Source organism: Cynoglossus semilaevis, chromosome 13 (genome assembly GCF_000523025.1).
Source record: "Cynoglossus semilaevis isolate Cse_v1.0 chromosome 13, Cse_v1.0, whole genome shotgun sequence".
Taxonomy (NCBI): domain Eukaryota; kingdom Metazoa; phylum Chordata; class Actinopteri; order Pleuronectiformes; family Cynoglossidae; genus Cynoglossus; species Cynoglossus semilaevis.
The window spans coordinates 8296403-8313554 of record NC_024319.1 but is presented as its reverse complement, the minus strand read 5'-3'; the positions used below and the strand labels follow the sequence as shown (position 1 = coordinate 8313554).

General features: G+C 41.8%; 2 protein-coding genes across 2 annotated transcripts in view; both read right to left on the bottom strand.

Annotated features, from left to right (window-relative positions):
- Positions 1-1613, bottom strand: part of nradd (neurotrophin receptor associated death domain) — a 13351-nt gene extending 11738 nt beyond the window's left edge. The window contains exon 1 of the mRNA XM_008323332.3: positions 1111-1613. Within this exon, the coding sequence (XP_008321554.1) occupies positions 1111-1149 (39 nt within the window). The 5' untranslated portion in view covers positions 1150-1613. The remainder of the gene's footprint in view (positions 1-1110) is intronic.
- Positions 1614-5073: 3460 nt separating this feature from the next.
- nbeal2 (neurobeachin-like 2) overlaps positions 5074-17152 on the bottom strand; it is a 36111-nt gene continuing 24032 nt past the window's right edge. Inside the window, 28 exon segments of the mRNA XM_025061518.1 lie at positions 5074-5213; positions 5296-7595; positions 7783-7918; positions 8010-8158; positions 8261-8422; positions 8928-9044; positions 9140-9234; positions 9328-9500; positions 9973-10082; positions 10187-10273; positions 10502-10615; positions 10890-10987; positions 11252-11369; positions 11450-11559; positions 11660-11790; positions 11880-12020; positions 12403-12527; positions 12616-12711; positions 12793-12900; positions 12975-13108; positions 13195-13352; positions 13501-13618; positions 13716-13840; positions 13962-14119; positions 14216-14365; positions 15469-15783; positions 16422-16565; positions 17045-17149. Coding sequence (XP_024917286.1) covers positions 7488-7595; positions 7783-7918; positions 8010-8158; positions 8261-8422; positions 8928-9044; positions 9140-9234; positions 9328-9500; positions 9973-10082; positions 10187-10273; positions 10502-10615; positions 10890-10987; positions 11252-11369; positions 11450-11559; positions 11660-11790; positions 11880-12020; positions 12403-12527; positions 12616-12711; positions 12793-12900; positions 12975-13108; positions 13195-13352; positions 13501-13618; positions 13716-13840; positions 13962-14119; positions 14216-14365; positions 15469-15783; positions 16422-16565; positions 17045-17149 — 3585 coding nt within the window. The 3' untranslated portion in view covers positions 5074-5213; positions 5296-7487.

Below are 17152 nucleotides of genomic sequence, written 5' to 3'. Positions count from 1 at the left end.
CAAAGAAAGCTGCTTAACTGCTGCGTGGAAATCAAAATGACTGCGGTAACAAAATACTGCCACAAACTTGGAGAGAAAATGATGATAATTGCTTTTCTCCGGATGTTCAAACCTCAGCAGCGGCGCAGGCCTTTTCACCAGGAACTCCCATGAGCGACTAATGTGAGAACACGTACAGTAAAGTACAGGCCTTAGAGACATGTTTCTGCTGTGCTACGTGATTAGCCGTGCACCGTACGACACTGTCTATGTCTGCGTTCAATTATCCCGTGTGTAACGAAGGAGCTGTTTGGTGACGCACAAATGATCAGATTATGAAATGACCAGCGACGTCTCTTGGATTTTGTAAATAAAACAGGTTTTATTCCCATTGAAATGAGCAACGGGATCCATGACAGAGATGAGTATCTCTTTAAAGAGCAGAGCCCTTATCTATGCAGACTTCTTTGATGTAAAAAGTGCTTTGAGGCTGATGAGCGTGTCCAGACAGGAATGATGGGCCCACTGGGATTTTTCAAGGAGATAAGCGTCAAATTATTGTCTGTAAGTGTGAAGGCAGAGCGTCTTTCTTTTCTAACTGATCTATATCCTTAAATGATATGCTATCACACACCGCTGAGGTATAAGTTCTACACAAACTACAAGAATCAAAAAAAAGAGAGAGAGAGAGTGAGAGAAACATCTCCTGTTCTTTCCTTCTCCTGTGATGTTCCCAGTTGTTTGGCTCATTCTGACTGCAGACGGTTAAGGAATGAAAAAGAAGTCATGTGAGTGGAAAAATGAACAATGACTTCCCACTTTGAGCTGTTTAGACACACAACAGAAAGAGTTTTCCACACATTTACAGGATGTTGGTGAGCATGTTGCAGCAGCGGTAGTTGTTTAGGCCACGGGCCAGGTATTGACAGTGATTTCACTCTGTTTGGATAGTCACAGATACAGTTTATGTAAAAAAGCTAAAAAAAAAAACAACAACAAACAAACAAAACAGAAATAACTCCATACAATGTTAGTAATATAAACCATTCTCATGACAACACTGACGTAAAAAGTTGTTGGTTTACGGCGTGGCATTGTTTAAATTGAAGCGTAATTATCTTTTAAACTTACTTTTAGCAGCAGCAGCGCGGTGACAACGAACAGCCCCATGTTTGCAAATCCCTCCGCGACTCTGAGTGAACAGGTCTGTCCGTGTCACAGTATTCAAATGAACCTCCTCTGTCGTGTCGCAGCGGCACCAGATTTTTCTTTAAAATAAAAAGAAAGTTGCAGCGAAAGTGTGTCCGAAGCTCGTCGCTGAAAAGCCGTCACTTGAGTCGACGGCACAGTTGGGTCATTTCTTTTTTACGCAGCGTTAAAAAGCCAGGCGGTATAATCCCAGGACTCCTCAGGTGGCAGCGCACTATTTCCCTCTATTCCCCGCTGATTCTGTGAAAGTCAGCACAAGGTTTCCTCTGTTTGAGCTCGCAGGATGCACGGACTGACCGCCTCCTCCGCTCCTCTGCTCTCCTCTCCCGCAGTTTCGCATCAGATGAGGACAGGAGGAAAAGCTACAGCGGGCTCTCCTGGGCTTTTTCTCCTCCCAGCTTCTCAGCTTTCACGACGGGTCGCTGTGATTGGCTGCATCCCTAATACGAACTTTCGGAAACAGTAATGTAATGGAAGACAGATTATTAACTGTAATCAAGTCTGACACGAGAATGTGTGTGGTTTACAGGCAGTTGACTTATATTACCGCATCTGTAAAAAAGACGGACAGAGACAGTAAAATAATTTAATTAATTTATAAGAAGAAGAAGAAGTATAGCATGAATAAAGGGGAAGAAAAGGGAACCGGAAGAGAAATATCGTTTATTGTATATAGTATGAATATGAGACAAAACAGCAGTTTTTACGTTACAAAGACACAGCATTGCCCTAAATCCAGATATTTTAAGTTTTGGTATTTTTTTAAGTAATATCTGAAGACAAAAACGGCACAAGGTATTTGTCAAAAGTAAGTATATTATACATAATAAAGGAATACTCTCATCGATAACTGAACTAAAGCCACACAAAAAAGGTAAGAGGACAGAAAAAATGCAATAATAATAATAAATCTATACCCTCACATGTCTCTCTGTCAGAAATACACCTAATAAATATATGTAGTACCAACCAGTAGTTTAACACTAAAACAAAACACTGCCCTAAGGAAATCAATCCTGGGACCAGGAGGTGAAGGTCATGAGGAGTCAACGTGTTCATTTTTTGTAAAAAGGCTCAAATTTAGAAAAAAACATTTACATTTATAGCAGATTAGCAGATGCTAAATTAAACTCCATATTTTACCAATTAACATTAGATTTTATTCTGAAATGAAACAATACTGTATAGTGCTTCATGTTTCTTCAGATTACATATAATAATAATAATAATTTCCTTTTTACTGCAGTATTATTGGCACTCACTTCTAGTACTCTTCCACCCCAGCATCTTCATGGATTCTGGATTTACCCATCGTTACGTCTGTCAAACGACACCACTTTATGGCCCTGATACATAGCTGGCTGTGATCAGTTGTTATCAGTAAGAAAGAAAAAAAGGAGCATGTGATTCAAACAAGATCCTCTTCCAAAGAAACACTTTTGATCTTAACAATTCAAAAGATTAGAAAACCAACGCAGGCTAAATTACACACCTTGTAAATTCTAGTGAATGCACAGCAGGGGAGAAGGGGGAGGGGGGGCAGGGGGACTTCAGAAGAAAACAAATGGAGAGATCTCTCAGACACAATGCTACTTACACTTCAAAGCCTGAGGAGGTACGAGAGGAGACGCAGGTTTTACTCCTGCTCTGTCTGAAGCTCCCAGGTATAAAGTACTTCACTCTCTCACACACACAGATACAAACACGTTCTGCATTTCAGTTGAGTGTGTGTGTCATAAACACAGCATCATTGCGTAACTGAAGCACAGGTTGTTTTGTTTTTTTGTCTTTTAAATGTAAATATCAGTTGTGTTTCATTACAAATATGACCAATTTAAACAAATTCAAATGTATCTCCAAGGGAAGGCCTGTGGCAGCAGATTTCCTCAGTGTGTATCAATAAAAGTCCATAAAATTCATTAAAAAAATTTGGTTAAGAAGAGAGTATCAGACAGTTATTGGCTAAACATCAGTATTTTACATTTTAACACTTGCCTCGTGAAATTCATGAGAGCAGCCCGCAGGCCAGTGGTCACAGGAGCCGGCTTGTGATTGGACGGCTGCCAGTCCCAATGATGATCGACACAGTGGTGGTTTTAAGCAAACACCCAAACCACCCGGGTGCAGTAAATCCACACGTGTGTGTGAATAGTAAAATTCCTTTTATAGTGTATAACAAATAGTAATGAATAAAGCTGCTTCATTTTGTCATTTTGTCTCTGCTACATCTGGCCAGTTTAATAAAAAATGTTTTGTGTGGATTAGTTTTATACATTAAAAAAGTAAAAAAAAAAACAACAAAAAAAACATTTGTTTTATTAATATAGAGTTTTGATGATCACCCCCCACAAATTAGTTCAGGCTGATCTTATCAAAGGTCTGATCTAAAATTATTAGACTGAAATATATTAAAACAGTTAGTGGTGTACAGGCCCACAGACCAGCGGGCGCTCAGTTCTATCCTTAGTCTGACTCAGACATTCAGTGTTTGTTTTTTTTGTCTAGTTTCCCAGCACTAGACTGTTGGGCTGAATTAATGAATTTGTCACAAACTTTTTGACCGTGTTACATTTTTATTGTAGTACAATTACACCTAAGAACATTTAATCTGCATCAACAGGACTTAACCACCTTAACAAGTGTCTTCATATTCTACTTTACAAACACAACATGTACATGATGTTGTTGTCAGGTCCGGACTTGTTATCTGAAAGGTCAAGTTCCTTTGTGCTCTCCTCATGGGTAGGAAGTGACAGGTGAAAGACAATCTCTCTGCAGTCGAGGAGAAACTGTTGGAATGGAGCAGAGGAGGGGGAGGGAGGAGGGGGAGGAGAAGGAGGGCTGAGGTTGTTGACCCAGGCCAGTTTGAGGGTTGTTGCGGTTCTCGGCAGGAAGAACTTGAACAACACCAGAATTGTAGCCTTTCACAGGATCCTTTCCCTCAGCCTGCCCTCAGTCCTGGGGGTGGAGGAGTGTGGGTCTCGGGGAGGGTCAGAGACAGATCCTGCCAGTAACCAGGAGTGAGGTGTCAAACCCTCCCACCATTGTCATGGGGGCAACATCAGAGCCACTGCGTCCCTCCTCACCCCCACTTCCCTCATTTACTGCATCTTCTGTGGTTTCTGTTTGACCGGGGGTCTGCAGGTCGGATTTATCACCCTCCTCACCCCTGCCCCACCCCTCTGAATTGTCCCCCCCAGAGGTGTTTACGGGCAGGCCCACAGGATGTTCGGCCCACCAGGAGATCAAAGTCCCTTCAAATAAATGTATCATTGCCTGGTGTGACCTTTTCAACTGCAGTACTGTTAACATCACAGGCAGCTGTGAGGCTGGGACTACAGTGGAGGAGCTGGAGGATCGTCACTGTGCCACTGGATCACTCTCCTTCCTGCTGGAGTTCAAACACAGGAGTCACAGCTCAGAACTGGTCACTGTACTGAGGACAGTTGAAGACAGGACTGGGGGGGACAATCGGAGGAAATGGATTGATTTGGCCACAAAACACACTTTTATACACTATCATGACACTGTCTCTTTGTCTAATGTATATACAGTATACTTTTTTCTTACAGGCATTTGTGTTCATTTCCAAGAGTTAAAAACCTCTAAATTCCAACAGGTGTCTGATTTTCAATGATAAACAGACATCTCTGAGGCAACGCCAACACAACATTTGTAAAGAAAAGCAAAAAGAAGGAGAAGATGACAAAGACGGGGCAGAAGAATTGGAGAAATTAAAAAGAAATAAAATACAATAGAGAAATTAAGTCGAATTTCTATTGGATGAGAAAAATTTGATTTTGTCTCATCCAATAAATATTTTCAAGTATGTGTTGATTTTTTTTAAGGTGGGCCCCAGACTTGGTGTCTGGCTTTTTCAGTCTGTTCAGCATATGTGTTTTTTTTTTTTTTTTTTTGTTTGTGTTTTTTGGTTCGTAGCCACATACTGCAGTACATTACAGTACTGTAGGAGGGTTTTTTAATCTTCTCTTATTTAAATTGAAATCCAGACTGACTATTGTCGACTGCAGTACATTACAGTACTGTAGGAGTACTGTTTTTTAATCTTCTCTTATTTAAATTTAAATCCAGACTGACTATTGTCACTCGATAGTCATTATAACTAGTCAGTAATTCCTCAGAACCTCAGTCATATCTTTGACTATTCCCTTCATTTGTTCACAGTCTGTGGTTCCGTTTGGTTCCTATCTTTGAGAACATCAATAACCTCATGGACATCTGTGAACTCGTACTTCCAACACTACGACCTGAAACACGTCGATGACTTTGTACGTCCTTGTCTTTCTTTCTAAACCTTCGCTCTTAAGTTTGTGTCGAGGGAAGACTTGAACTTGAAAGCACGTTGACATATGTTGAGTATTTATGAAAATAGAAACTTAAAATAAATGTTTAAAGCACAACTGTGGTGGAACTCCATAAAGTCAGTTAGTTTTTAGGTTTTTTTTTGGTCCGTTTTTATGTCTAAATAAAAGCTTCGTCAATGAAGCAACTGTGTTGAGAACCATTTATTGTGGGGAAAAAAGCACTTGGAAAACTTGGTAAGAAGTAAAGAAATCATTGTCTTCAATTTGGAGTGTGCAGTCACTGTGTCTGTACATGTTTGAGCATGAAAAAAACAAAACAAAACAAAAAACAACCGAGACACAGAGAACAAGCAGACAACCACAACCACAGCTCCCTCTGCAGTGAACCCAGGAGGCCGTTTCACTTTTTTTAAACACAAGGTGTATTTTCAGCTTCTCTCCAGAACAATACAAAAAACAAACAACAGCCGTCAGAGTGAGAGTGAGACGAGTGCACACGACGGGACCGCTCTCCTCCTCGGGTTTTTACAGAATAAATGACAAATAATGTGAAATAATCCAGCTGGTGATGAGAGAAGGCTGCGGCTGTAAAATCCCAAATTCCACACCTGGTGAATTCAATCTAAGGCTCCGGGTGTTAGTAACTGCATAGTTTAAGATTATAGTACGACTATGATGATTTCAGAAAAACAGTGCAAGGTTATAGAGTTCATTATTTTTTCAGCATGAAGAATAGAAAAGTGGATTTTCTGATTTTCACTCCCATGAGAAAAGCAGATGGTTTTAGAGCAACACGACATAAATTGTTTATTTTTTGTTTATAATAAGCTTTGCTTTCAACAGAACTTAAGGTAATTTGTTTTGTGTGCACGCTGTTAAGAGTATTGCATTTTCTCTAAACAGTTAACCCACTCTCTCCTGTCATGACGCAGCACGGCAACCACTTTGTTCCAACCACAGTAGAGAAGCCGAGCAGGACGTGAATTCCTCCGAAGCTCACTCACACTCACGGACTCTTACGTGTGTCGGAGTCATCGTGTCTTCAGACGTTTGCAGCAACATGCGTGTACATTCAGTGTACAGTTTACTGACTTCATCAACAACAGCTGCCAGCCTCTCACACCCTCACCCTCACCCCCCACTGAGTCACAGCAGACCAGAGAGGTGTGTTTAATTCAGAGGAAACAAATCATCACCAGTGGTTGGAGCTCAGTGTTTACACCTGGTTGGAGACGGAAGCTCAGAAGGCACTTTTCAATGACCAGAGATATGAAAATATAACAGTTCAACCTTTTTACTCTCCATAATTATTAAGAATACATATATTTTACACGAGCAATATTTTAAATGCATTGCTTTAATTGTAACAGTTGCACATTTCCATCGGAGGAGGGAATGTAAAAGACACAGAGCACTTGTGGTGTTAAGGTTCCACAAGGTGGACTCACTGGTGATCAGTTCAGTCTGTGTCGCTTTTAAAGGCAAAAGCCTCTTGTGGTACAGACAAGTATTGCAACGCAGAAATGTCAAGTCTGCAGTAGATTCAAGTTTTCAGTTTTAGAAGTTCCAAAAACAATGGATTTGGGAACAGCACGAACATCACAGCTGTTTCTCTGATGGAGGCTGAGCCAAGACCGAAGAACACATGGACTTCACAGCATCACTCAGCCTCCATATCTGAGTGCCGAGCAGAGTGAATCATTCCTTTCACTGTTGTTCTCAAACCATCAACATGGTCGTTTGTAATCCATAAAACAAGGCCACTCTTTGGAATGATGCTGATTAAAAATTAATTAAAAAAACAAAACAAAACAGTAAACATTGGAAGAAAAAGGCACTAAAATGTCAAATCACTTAAGAATAAAAAAGTGCTTAGTGTGTGTGGTTGCTCTCTCGGGGAGACCGGTGACTGTGGAGACAAGGTCTTAAACTCAACCGGGTGAAGTCCTCGGAATTCCTCCACCGCTGCTTTAACTATTTCCCAGCATTGTCCGTGGGATGGTACTCGGTTTCACCTGACGACACCTGACAGATGCGGCGAGTGGAGCCCCACAGGCGACGAGGGAATTGTCCTGAGCGAACCTGAGACGAGGAGCAGGGGTCGGGGGAGGGGCATGTTAATCTTCACTTCAGGGCAAAAACAGAGATGTCACACCAAAGACGCTCAATTATCATGTGAAAAGGCTGGGTTTTTGCACCTACTTAGCATATGATTACCCCACCTCCACACACACACACACACACATACATACATACAAACACGTCTCACCTCCTCTGGCTTCCCTGCTCCCACCACAATGAGCTTCCCGTCTTCTAGTCCCACCAGGATGTGGCTGCACTCTTTGGTCACAGACACACTCCTCACAGGAACCTTCAGTGCCAGTGGAGAGACCTGAGCGTCCAGGCTGTCAACGGAGGAGGTGTTACAGTTCAGGTAATGGAGACTAAACAAATAATCAAAACCACTATCATTACAAATGGCTGTGATGTCATCACCTGTATAAATCTCGTATGTGGAGGCTGCCTTGCATGGTGCCCAGGATGACGTACTCAGAGACCAGATGGAGAGCAGTCACCTGCTCCTCGGTGCTGAATGAGCTCAGTAGACATCCATTCACTGAGTAAACATGAATGGAGTACTTACCCTAAAATATTAAAAAAATAAAATAAAATGGAAAAGCATTAAAAGCAAAAGTAAGAAGACACATTTTTTGAATAAATGAGTTTAAATTCACGTTTTCCTGTACCTTTCTGTGAGAGTGCTCCTCCAGGGAGGTCTGTACCACAATGTGACCCTCCATGCCAACCTGCAGCGCCGAGATCGGAGCAGGAACATAGCCATTTCCGGGAGGTCGCAGCGTCCGCAGGAACTCACCTCTCCTGATTGTGTGCACGATTACGGTCCCATCCTGTGGGCAGGAGACAGAGGGGCAGGCTGTCAAAACAGTTTTTTAATGTGGGTTCAAATGTGATGACGTCTTTTCCCCTTTATCTAAACTCTAATAACATAGTAAAAGGTAATCCCAACATTTTAGAAAGTGGGAAATTTGCAATGGAAGGCTACAAGTACAATTTTAACACAAACAATGTGCTAATGGAAGAGCAGGCTGCTCAGAAAAATGCTAATTTAGCCCTGTAACCGCTAAGATTTAGTTGAGTAAAAAAAAAAAATTGCTAAGAAGATAGCTGAAAGATAATGAACAATGTTAAAATTAGCACGTAACATCTAAGACATCTTAGTAAACCAAGGTTAAAGTTAGCTATTAAGGTAACTGAAAGTTGAGTCAAAATTGGCCCAAAGCTAGGAAAAAAAGACAGACAAAAAACAAAATAGACAAATTAATTAGCACAAACATAATCAAGATCAGTTTAGGCAGCAGAACCAGAGGGGAAAAAACCCAAAAGATTCTTGACCTTTGACCCTGACACAGCCATATCCAGTTCAGTGCTGATGGCCACACAGGTGACCTCCTGGTCATGTCCACAGAGAACCTGCACCGGTCGAGGAGACAGTCCGCTGGAGAAGCCCCCCTGAGGCACAACGAGTGAGAGAGACCACGGTGATGACATCATGAACACATGTACCAGTGAAGAAGTTATAGAAGACTATGAAAAAAGAGCGTCACCTGCTGTAGAACCTGCCACACTATACAGGATGTGTCTCTTGAACCAGAGATGAGGTAGATTCCACAGAGATCCAGGGCCAAACATGTGACAACATCTTTGTAAAACACACACACAAAAGCACAAATAAATAAATAAAAATCCCACCTTTGTCTTGTTTTAAATTAAACTTACAATAATATCTGCTCACCAATGTGCCGGCAGATCCTGCCCACCAGCTTGCCCTTGCCCAGTTGCGTGACACGGAGACTGCAATCCCAGTGTCCTCCACTGAAGAGCAGACGTCCGTCGTTGGACACCACCAGCACCTGGGCGCTGATCTCCACCCCGGTGGAGAATGGTCCACTCAGGAAACGCTGCATCCTGCACCGAAGGGCAGGGATAGAGAAGATCAAAGTGAGTTAGTGGTGAGATGGAGTCGTGGCCTAGATGTAGCAGAGATTTATAATCAGCACATTAAACTGTCAGGACTTCAGGGAAATTACAACTTCACCAAAAAAAACCCCTGATGTTCACATGGCTTTTTCTGCCCTGGTTTATTGTCTGTTTATGTGATCCCCGTCAGGATCAGAATAAAATAAGACCATTAAAGCACATTTTAATTAGTCAAACAAACTCTGAAGCTTAACAGACATAGGAGGATGATCAGAGCGATGGTAATATTTCTACTCAACTGTCAGGAAGAGTTTATTCTCCACTGAGGATGGAGTGTAAAACAGATGTATTGGAAAAGTACGTTTACTACCAACAGTTAGATTTTCTCTTACACTTATATTAAATCAAAGTCTTTAAATATATAAATATCAAATGTTATATCAAATGAGAGGACACTGACTTGGGATTAGTCATGGTTGGATCCTTTGTGAAGGTGAAGTAATTGGCGATGTTCTTGTCGTACGGCAGCCAGCTGTGAGTTCCTATTAAGCCATTTGAGCTCACAGTCACCTGGAGACAGACCAAGGAACAGCAGGCAAAAAAAAAAAAAAGAATTAACCCTCACAAATAAATCTCTCTCTATTCTCTCTCCGCCCAACAGGAAGTGTCTGTACCAAAATGTCTGAGCCCTGAATGATGAAGGATCGGTTCTGGTTCTTCGGCACCACTGCCTGCACCAGGGCAAGGCCATCACACAGCACCTGAGTCCACAAAACACAACTTTAAGTCTCAGAAAATAATTACACTACACAGATGGTCCTCAAAGTGAGGGGCACAGGCTACTGCAGGGACGGTGCAGCAATAAAAATGAATTTAAATTTCAATATTTATATTATTTATCCCACAACAGATTTTTTTTTATTTCGTTCAGTGACAATATGTGTGTTTTACAGGAAGTCCAGTGTTTAAATAAAGACTTTTGACCCCACCTCCACAAAAGGACGGAGTTTCTTGAGATCCTCAAAGATATTTAGGGGCATCGTGTCCAGACGAACCAGTCGCCGCTCTGCATTCTCTGCCGTCATCCGAGGAGGATGAGCCTCCTGGGCACAGAGAGGAAGGTCATATTGAACCCTGATGGATGTAAACTGATCCAAGCTCTAGATCTAACTGATGATATTTAGCATGTTTTTTATTCTCAATTCTGCAAGACACTCTCATTCACATTTAGCTAAATATAAGTTATAAAAATGAAGAACTAAAAGTGGAGTACAACAACTAATATTTTTATGTATTTACAATAATAAAAACTCCAGCTCCCCTTATGGCCCTGTATGGTATTGATACTGGTCAAATGGCTGGTGTAACTGACGCTACCTTGAGGAGCTGACATGGTGTCTGTCCAAAGTTACTGATGATGCCTTCCAGGGCCTTTCGCTCAGTTTCATTGGCAATGGCATCCAGATCCACAGCACCTGCAGACAAAACAAAGGGACTTGTTCTTTTTAAAATTGCCACTAGAGGTGCACTATTACTGTATGTAAATAAATAATTTTAATGCCACAAAACACAGTTGTAAAAAAATATTTGGGAAGAAAGTAATAGGCAAAGTTTTTTTTTTAACTAAGCACCACCTGGTGGGGAGGAAGGGTGCCTACATGCACTGTGTTTACAAATGTTAAAAGTTATGCATTTTCTTATTTTAAATTTAAATGTAATGTCAAGGACATATATATTACCTTCATAGGTGCAGTAGTAAAAAACATTAAGTGCGTTCACTGCTTCTTCTCCTCTCTGCTTGTAACCGAAGATCAGGTCGATCCATTCATGGAGGCGACTGGACACATGATCACTCTCCTAGGGTCGAACACAGACGATGATGACAGAGCTCTTGGTCAGTGTATGTTTTTAAAGTTTGCCTGTCGATGTTGACTCACCAGAGCTTTCCTGTGTTTCCTGATGAAGTCCTCTCTGGACGTGGCCCAGCGAGGCAGTAGAACCTCCGCCACCGGATCCTGAGATATCTGCAAATGCCCCAGGTCGAACCCTGTAGCAGTCAATAAGCATTATGGATAAGTCAACAACACCGGAGTGAATACATCTTCAACGTCAAAGCAACAACATTTGAGTCCAGGTGTCGTCTTTACCGTTCAGGTTCTGCAGAAACTCTGGGAAGTAGAAGAACTCTGGTATGAGCTCCTTGACGTCAGCAGGACTCTCCATGCGAGCTTGCCAGGCGGCTGCCACTGAGTGGAACTGTCTGTCTGCACAGTCGAACCTGCAAAACAGAGACGAGATAAAGCGGTCCGAGGGTGGAGAAAACGGAGGAAATGCTAATGAGCGTCAAACTGGAGTGGGTCCTCGTACTTGCCACTCTGCAGCTGGATGTGCAGCGTGGTGAACGGCTCCATGCGGATCATGTAGTGCATGACTCCTGCTGCATTTGAGTAGTGTGTGCCGTAGTGGAATTTGTCAATGGTGCCTGTCGGGTCCTCAAAGTTCTCATACCTGATGAAAGAATCAGAATTTTTTTTCATTATATGGAACATGATTCATTTCACAGTGATTCATGAAAGTCTTCAACAACATCTATTTCTATGATAACTACTGGAGTCTGAGGATAATAATAATATATATATTGATAACTTTATTGATCTTACACTAGGGAATTTGTTGCCTTAACATCAGGTTTATATTAACATATGCTTGTATTCCATATTAAGATTATGCTGTTCTTGTATCTAAAGAGAATTTAGATACAACAGTAACATTTCTTTCCCATTTTTAGGTAAAAAAAACTTGTACTCGTTTGGACTGTAAAACTGCATATGGCTCAAGAAAAAAAAGACATTCAAATGTAATATATTATATATTCTGAATGAGGACTCACTTTTCTTTGACATTCTGAGCCAGTCTTGGGTTGACCACACCGATTGGTTTAGACAAGTCCCTGAAAATATTTGGATCATCCAGGTCCAGAACATCTGAGGTGTAGTCGCACAAGATCCAGGGAAACTGAAGACAGAAAAACTCACTGATGCAAACCCAGCCATGAATTTAAACATAGTTGGAAGTACCTGCTTAACAGAGAGTGAGTATTTACCACAGGATACTGCGAGAGGTCGTTGTATGTGCGTCCAGCGATGGTGTTCAGCTGCATCAAATACTCAAAGTTGGAGATTTCCCTGCAAACCCATTTCTGTCCGACAAAAACGCACGTGGTTGGTGAGGTAAAGCACCACATCTATGAAAAGTAATATTTATATAAATGACTGCACACCTGTGTGAGTCCTGACGCCTTCAGTAGCTCTTGAGGGGACCGGGAGCCAAAGTAGAAAAGGTTTGGCGGCCGCAGCCCCAGGATCCTTGAGTACACCTTATTACGAACCTGAAAGAACAAACGCAGGGTTTTGGTCGAACAGTCACATCAACTGAATTAGTGAAATCTGAACTGAGCTCTACCTTCTTTCTGAAGTTGATAAAGTAGTGAGACTGATCTATGAAGAACAGCTCCAGTGCAGAGCGTCGCAGGTTGTAGCGTCTCAAATGAACTTCTCTGAGCTGGGACAGAGGCCTTTTAAAATCAAACCCGATTCCTGAAAGCAGGGATCATATTTATTTTCAGCGAAAGCTTTGAAGGGGAGTTCTAAAAGGCTCTCACACTTATGCTTTGAATTCTCACCCTCCTCCGTCTCTTCTTTCTCACTGCTGCCATCGTAGAAGTAGAGATGGTGTGTGGTAACCTCCAGACGACCCGGCACAACAGCCACGATGGTGATGAGTTCACAGTCCTCGGAGAGAACCAGTTTTTCTTTCTGGCTTTCTTCTTCTCCCTCCCCCCTGACGGAACAAGATAAGGAAAACCTTTAAATTCTGACTCCTGTGTTTGCAGACGCCATGATTTTCACACTCAAAGAGACAATAAATTCAAGGCCTTGTCAAATATTTTCATGTCTGTTGTGTGTCAAGTTGTTTAAAGCACACTGACTTATTATCCAAATTGACCAGGTCTTCTTCTCCCAACTGGTCGTCCTCCATGTCGCTCACTTTGGCTTCTTTTGCCACAGCCAGCGGCAGAGGCTCAGAGCTACGAGGGCTTTCGGCTCCTGAAAAGCCATTAGAACGACACCAGCTGTCATCTCAGCAACATTATGTTTTAATGACGTCAAAGAAAAGTGAACAAGTGTGTAATATGAGACAAACCCATGTTGTCCCTCAGGGCGCTGGCTTCACTGTGAGAATCGTAGTTGTGGTTGGGCACCAGCTTTAAACGCATCTTTGAATAAGTCTCAGCGTTGGACAGTTTCCATTTCACCTCAGGCTGAAACCTGAAATGGAATATTGCCATAAAACAATATAAATAAATGTGGTTGACAGCACGAAAGGTAAGGTATAATTATAAGCTAAAACAATCAAAGAAAAAATAAATACTATCAAATGTGGTAACACCTGTTGGCCCATGCTCCTCTTTCACTGGTGAGAAGCCTGCGGAAGGATTTCCAGTGTTGCCACACCACCCCCTGCTGGCCAGAACTCTGCTTCTGCCAACTCAGGTGTCTGGCGTTCTCACTCTTAACTCGCTTCATGTACGGGTCCACGATGACCTCCTGTAATATATGAATTTTGAACAGAATAGTCAGATCAATAAGAAGACATGCCAAAACCTCGTGTTTACATAACTCAAGCTTCAAACATCTCGTGACCTGAAACTTTGATTTGCTGTCAGATCTGTCTTTGTCTCGTCTATAGGCCGTGCTCATCAGATCATCGAAGCAGGAGTTCCAGAAATTGGACATGATGTCGTGGCTTCTCCCAAATGTGTCCAGCTCATATTGCTCCATGGTCGGTAAAACCTGGAGCAGGAGGATCACAAACAGAGAGTGAAAACATGAGCCCGTACAAAAGTCCCTTAATGTGACAATGAAGAAGATTTTACAAATATATAAAACCTGTGTTTTAAACCAGCAGGCTGTTGAACAAGAAACACACATATTTACACATATTTATATAAACATATATACATACATATATACATGTTTCATACATATACAGATATTTGTATATTTATACATATATATTTGTATATGTATATATAAACATATATATAGCCATATGAATGACTAACTTTGACCCAACAAAGATTGAGCAAACAAAAGATATTCAAGAAATGATTGAGATTGGCAAAAGAATATATAAACATAATTTTTTGTTTATACATTTACTCCCTAGTAAGATAAAATTTAAAAAAAACAGCTTGAAGATATAACATTATGGCATCCCCACACCACTAACAGGGTACTTGCTCAAAAGTCCAAAAATAAATATTTGATTTCACGGCTGTTTGTTTAATTTACTCTCATATTTAAAGTACAACATAAGCCTGAAAACTTGGACGTAAAAGTACTAAAACCCTTCCAGCTCAGGATAAACGGCATAAACTCTGAACCCATATACATTTCTACATACATGTGAGAAATCAGCCTGTGTTTAGGAAGAGTGAGGGCGGCCAAAGTTCTGCCATACTCTGTACGTGTGTACAGAATTAATCTAAACCAAACAGATTTATGCGTGTGCGCCGTCGCACAGTGGAAAGATAAATCTGCTCCGAGCCAGCGGTGAGTGCGTCTGTTTGGGATCACCTCATGAAATATCTGAGCTTCGGGTTTGGACATAAACTGAAGCTGAACGTTACATTCAAGGCCAGTTAGGAAAACATTTGGGAGTTTCTTCTCCTTCCTACAAACTTGTGATAGTATTTTTAAACTTTGTGCTACTTCAATCAGACGCCCACAGGGAGTCGGAGCAGGAAAAAGTCTAAGTATAGTCTGCGGTGATGAAGAGCAGAGACAGCAATGTTTGTCAGTGGACGGTTGATCATTTCTACAAAAACAGACTCGACTCCCTGCAAAAACAGATGGAGGATCATTTCAGAAATAATGTCAGCAAACTTTCCGACCTGATGCTGGTAAAAGCCCTGCCACTCCACCGTGTGGCAGTAAACCTTCAGGTCCTGAGCAAAGGTGGGGCTGCCGTTGGTGATGGGCAGGTTTGGTAGGTGGGTCTGGAGGACGATGGGGTCCGCGTGCTGATCCAGAAGAGTTCGTACGATGGGCACCAGCTGTGAGAAACTCTCTGGGTGTCCACTGTAGGCACTATCTCCTGGCCACAGGGGGGCGCCCACCCGCCCCAGTAAGAAGCACACCTCCTCCCAGCTTAGACACAGCACGGTCTGGAGGAGACTGTGGAGCTTCAAGTACGCCATCACACACACCTGAACGATGACAGGAAGACACCAATGATTGTACTAATAAATAAATGTTCATACGAGAACAAATAACTTTTACATTATGTATTCACTGTGTTCATAGTTACATTTTTACAAAACAAACAAAATAATCCTGGGAGTTGATAAATGTTGCCTTATGCAGATTATTATTATTATTGCAAAAAAATTATAATAATATTATATATAATATAAGGAAAATATAATCCAAAATATTCTCCAGAAACACATAAAAGATATTACATACCTGGAAAATATGAAGTATTGCATGCTAAACATTTATGCTGGTTGGGATGTGAGGAGTAAATTTCCCAGTAATGATTTGCAATTTGAAAATAAATGGTCTGAGGTTGTAGCACTGTGGAGATGAACACCAGCAGCAGCAGCAGCAGCAGGTTGTCAGAGGAGCTTCTCTCTCCTGACTTCAGTGAGAGGAATGACTGCAATGTCTTTGACAGAGACACCCATAGAAGGCCTGGTATTTCTTTTTAAGTCCTAATCTGAGTGAACCTATCGAGGTGAATGTGTTCTGTATCTCCCTTCAGTACTTAAACCACACAGTCTGGGTTTGTAAAAGTGAGGAACGGATCTCTGTCCTGTCGTTCTGAGCTGTTGATCCGACTGACCTGTGAGTTCTGCTGCTGAATGTATCCAGTGATGATACGCAGACCAATCTGGGCCATCTCCTTCAGCTCGGTGTTGCCGGGGCTACCAGGGGTGCTGTGCCAGGCCTGTAACCTGTCCAGCAGGTTCACCACCCCCTCAAAAATCTGCAACACAACGACAACCACAAAGAGCTCAACACCAAAGCACGACCAGTTTCCCACACGTTTCAGCGTGTGTACGGTATGACAACATAAAACCCTTCAGTTCATAAATACAGCGTTGACTCAGATTCTCTTCCACACACCAACGTGATTCATCTCCACAAACTTCACACTGACATTTAACAATGAAACTGACCTCGTGCAGCTGCATACTGTCATACTGTAAGTCAGTGACAGCTGGAGGTTTATATGGGAATACAGTCACAAAAGGCCACAGCATAGACCATTCAATAATCTTAAAGGAATTTTACTGAGTAAAGGGCTGCATGAAAATACTCACAGCAAACAATACCAACAGTGACAAAAATATTATCCTTTTTTTCATGTTATTTTCATGGACTTTTTGCACTTGACTTTTTTTTCAAACAGATTTTTAGAATTTTAGTTTTCTTTAAAAGATACTAGAGATTCAGGCCGTTTACCTTTTCACTCCACAGTGAGTGGTTGTCTGTACCCTCAGCAAACAGGAAGTCCTGCAGCAGCCGGAGAAGTCGGACCAGACTGGGACAGAAGGGCAGGAATGATCCCTG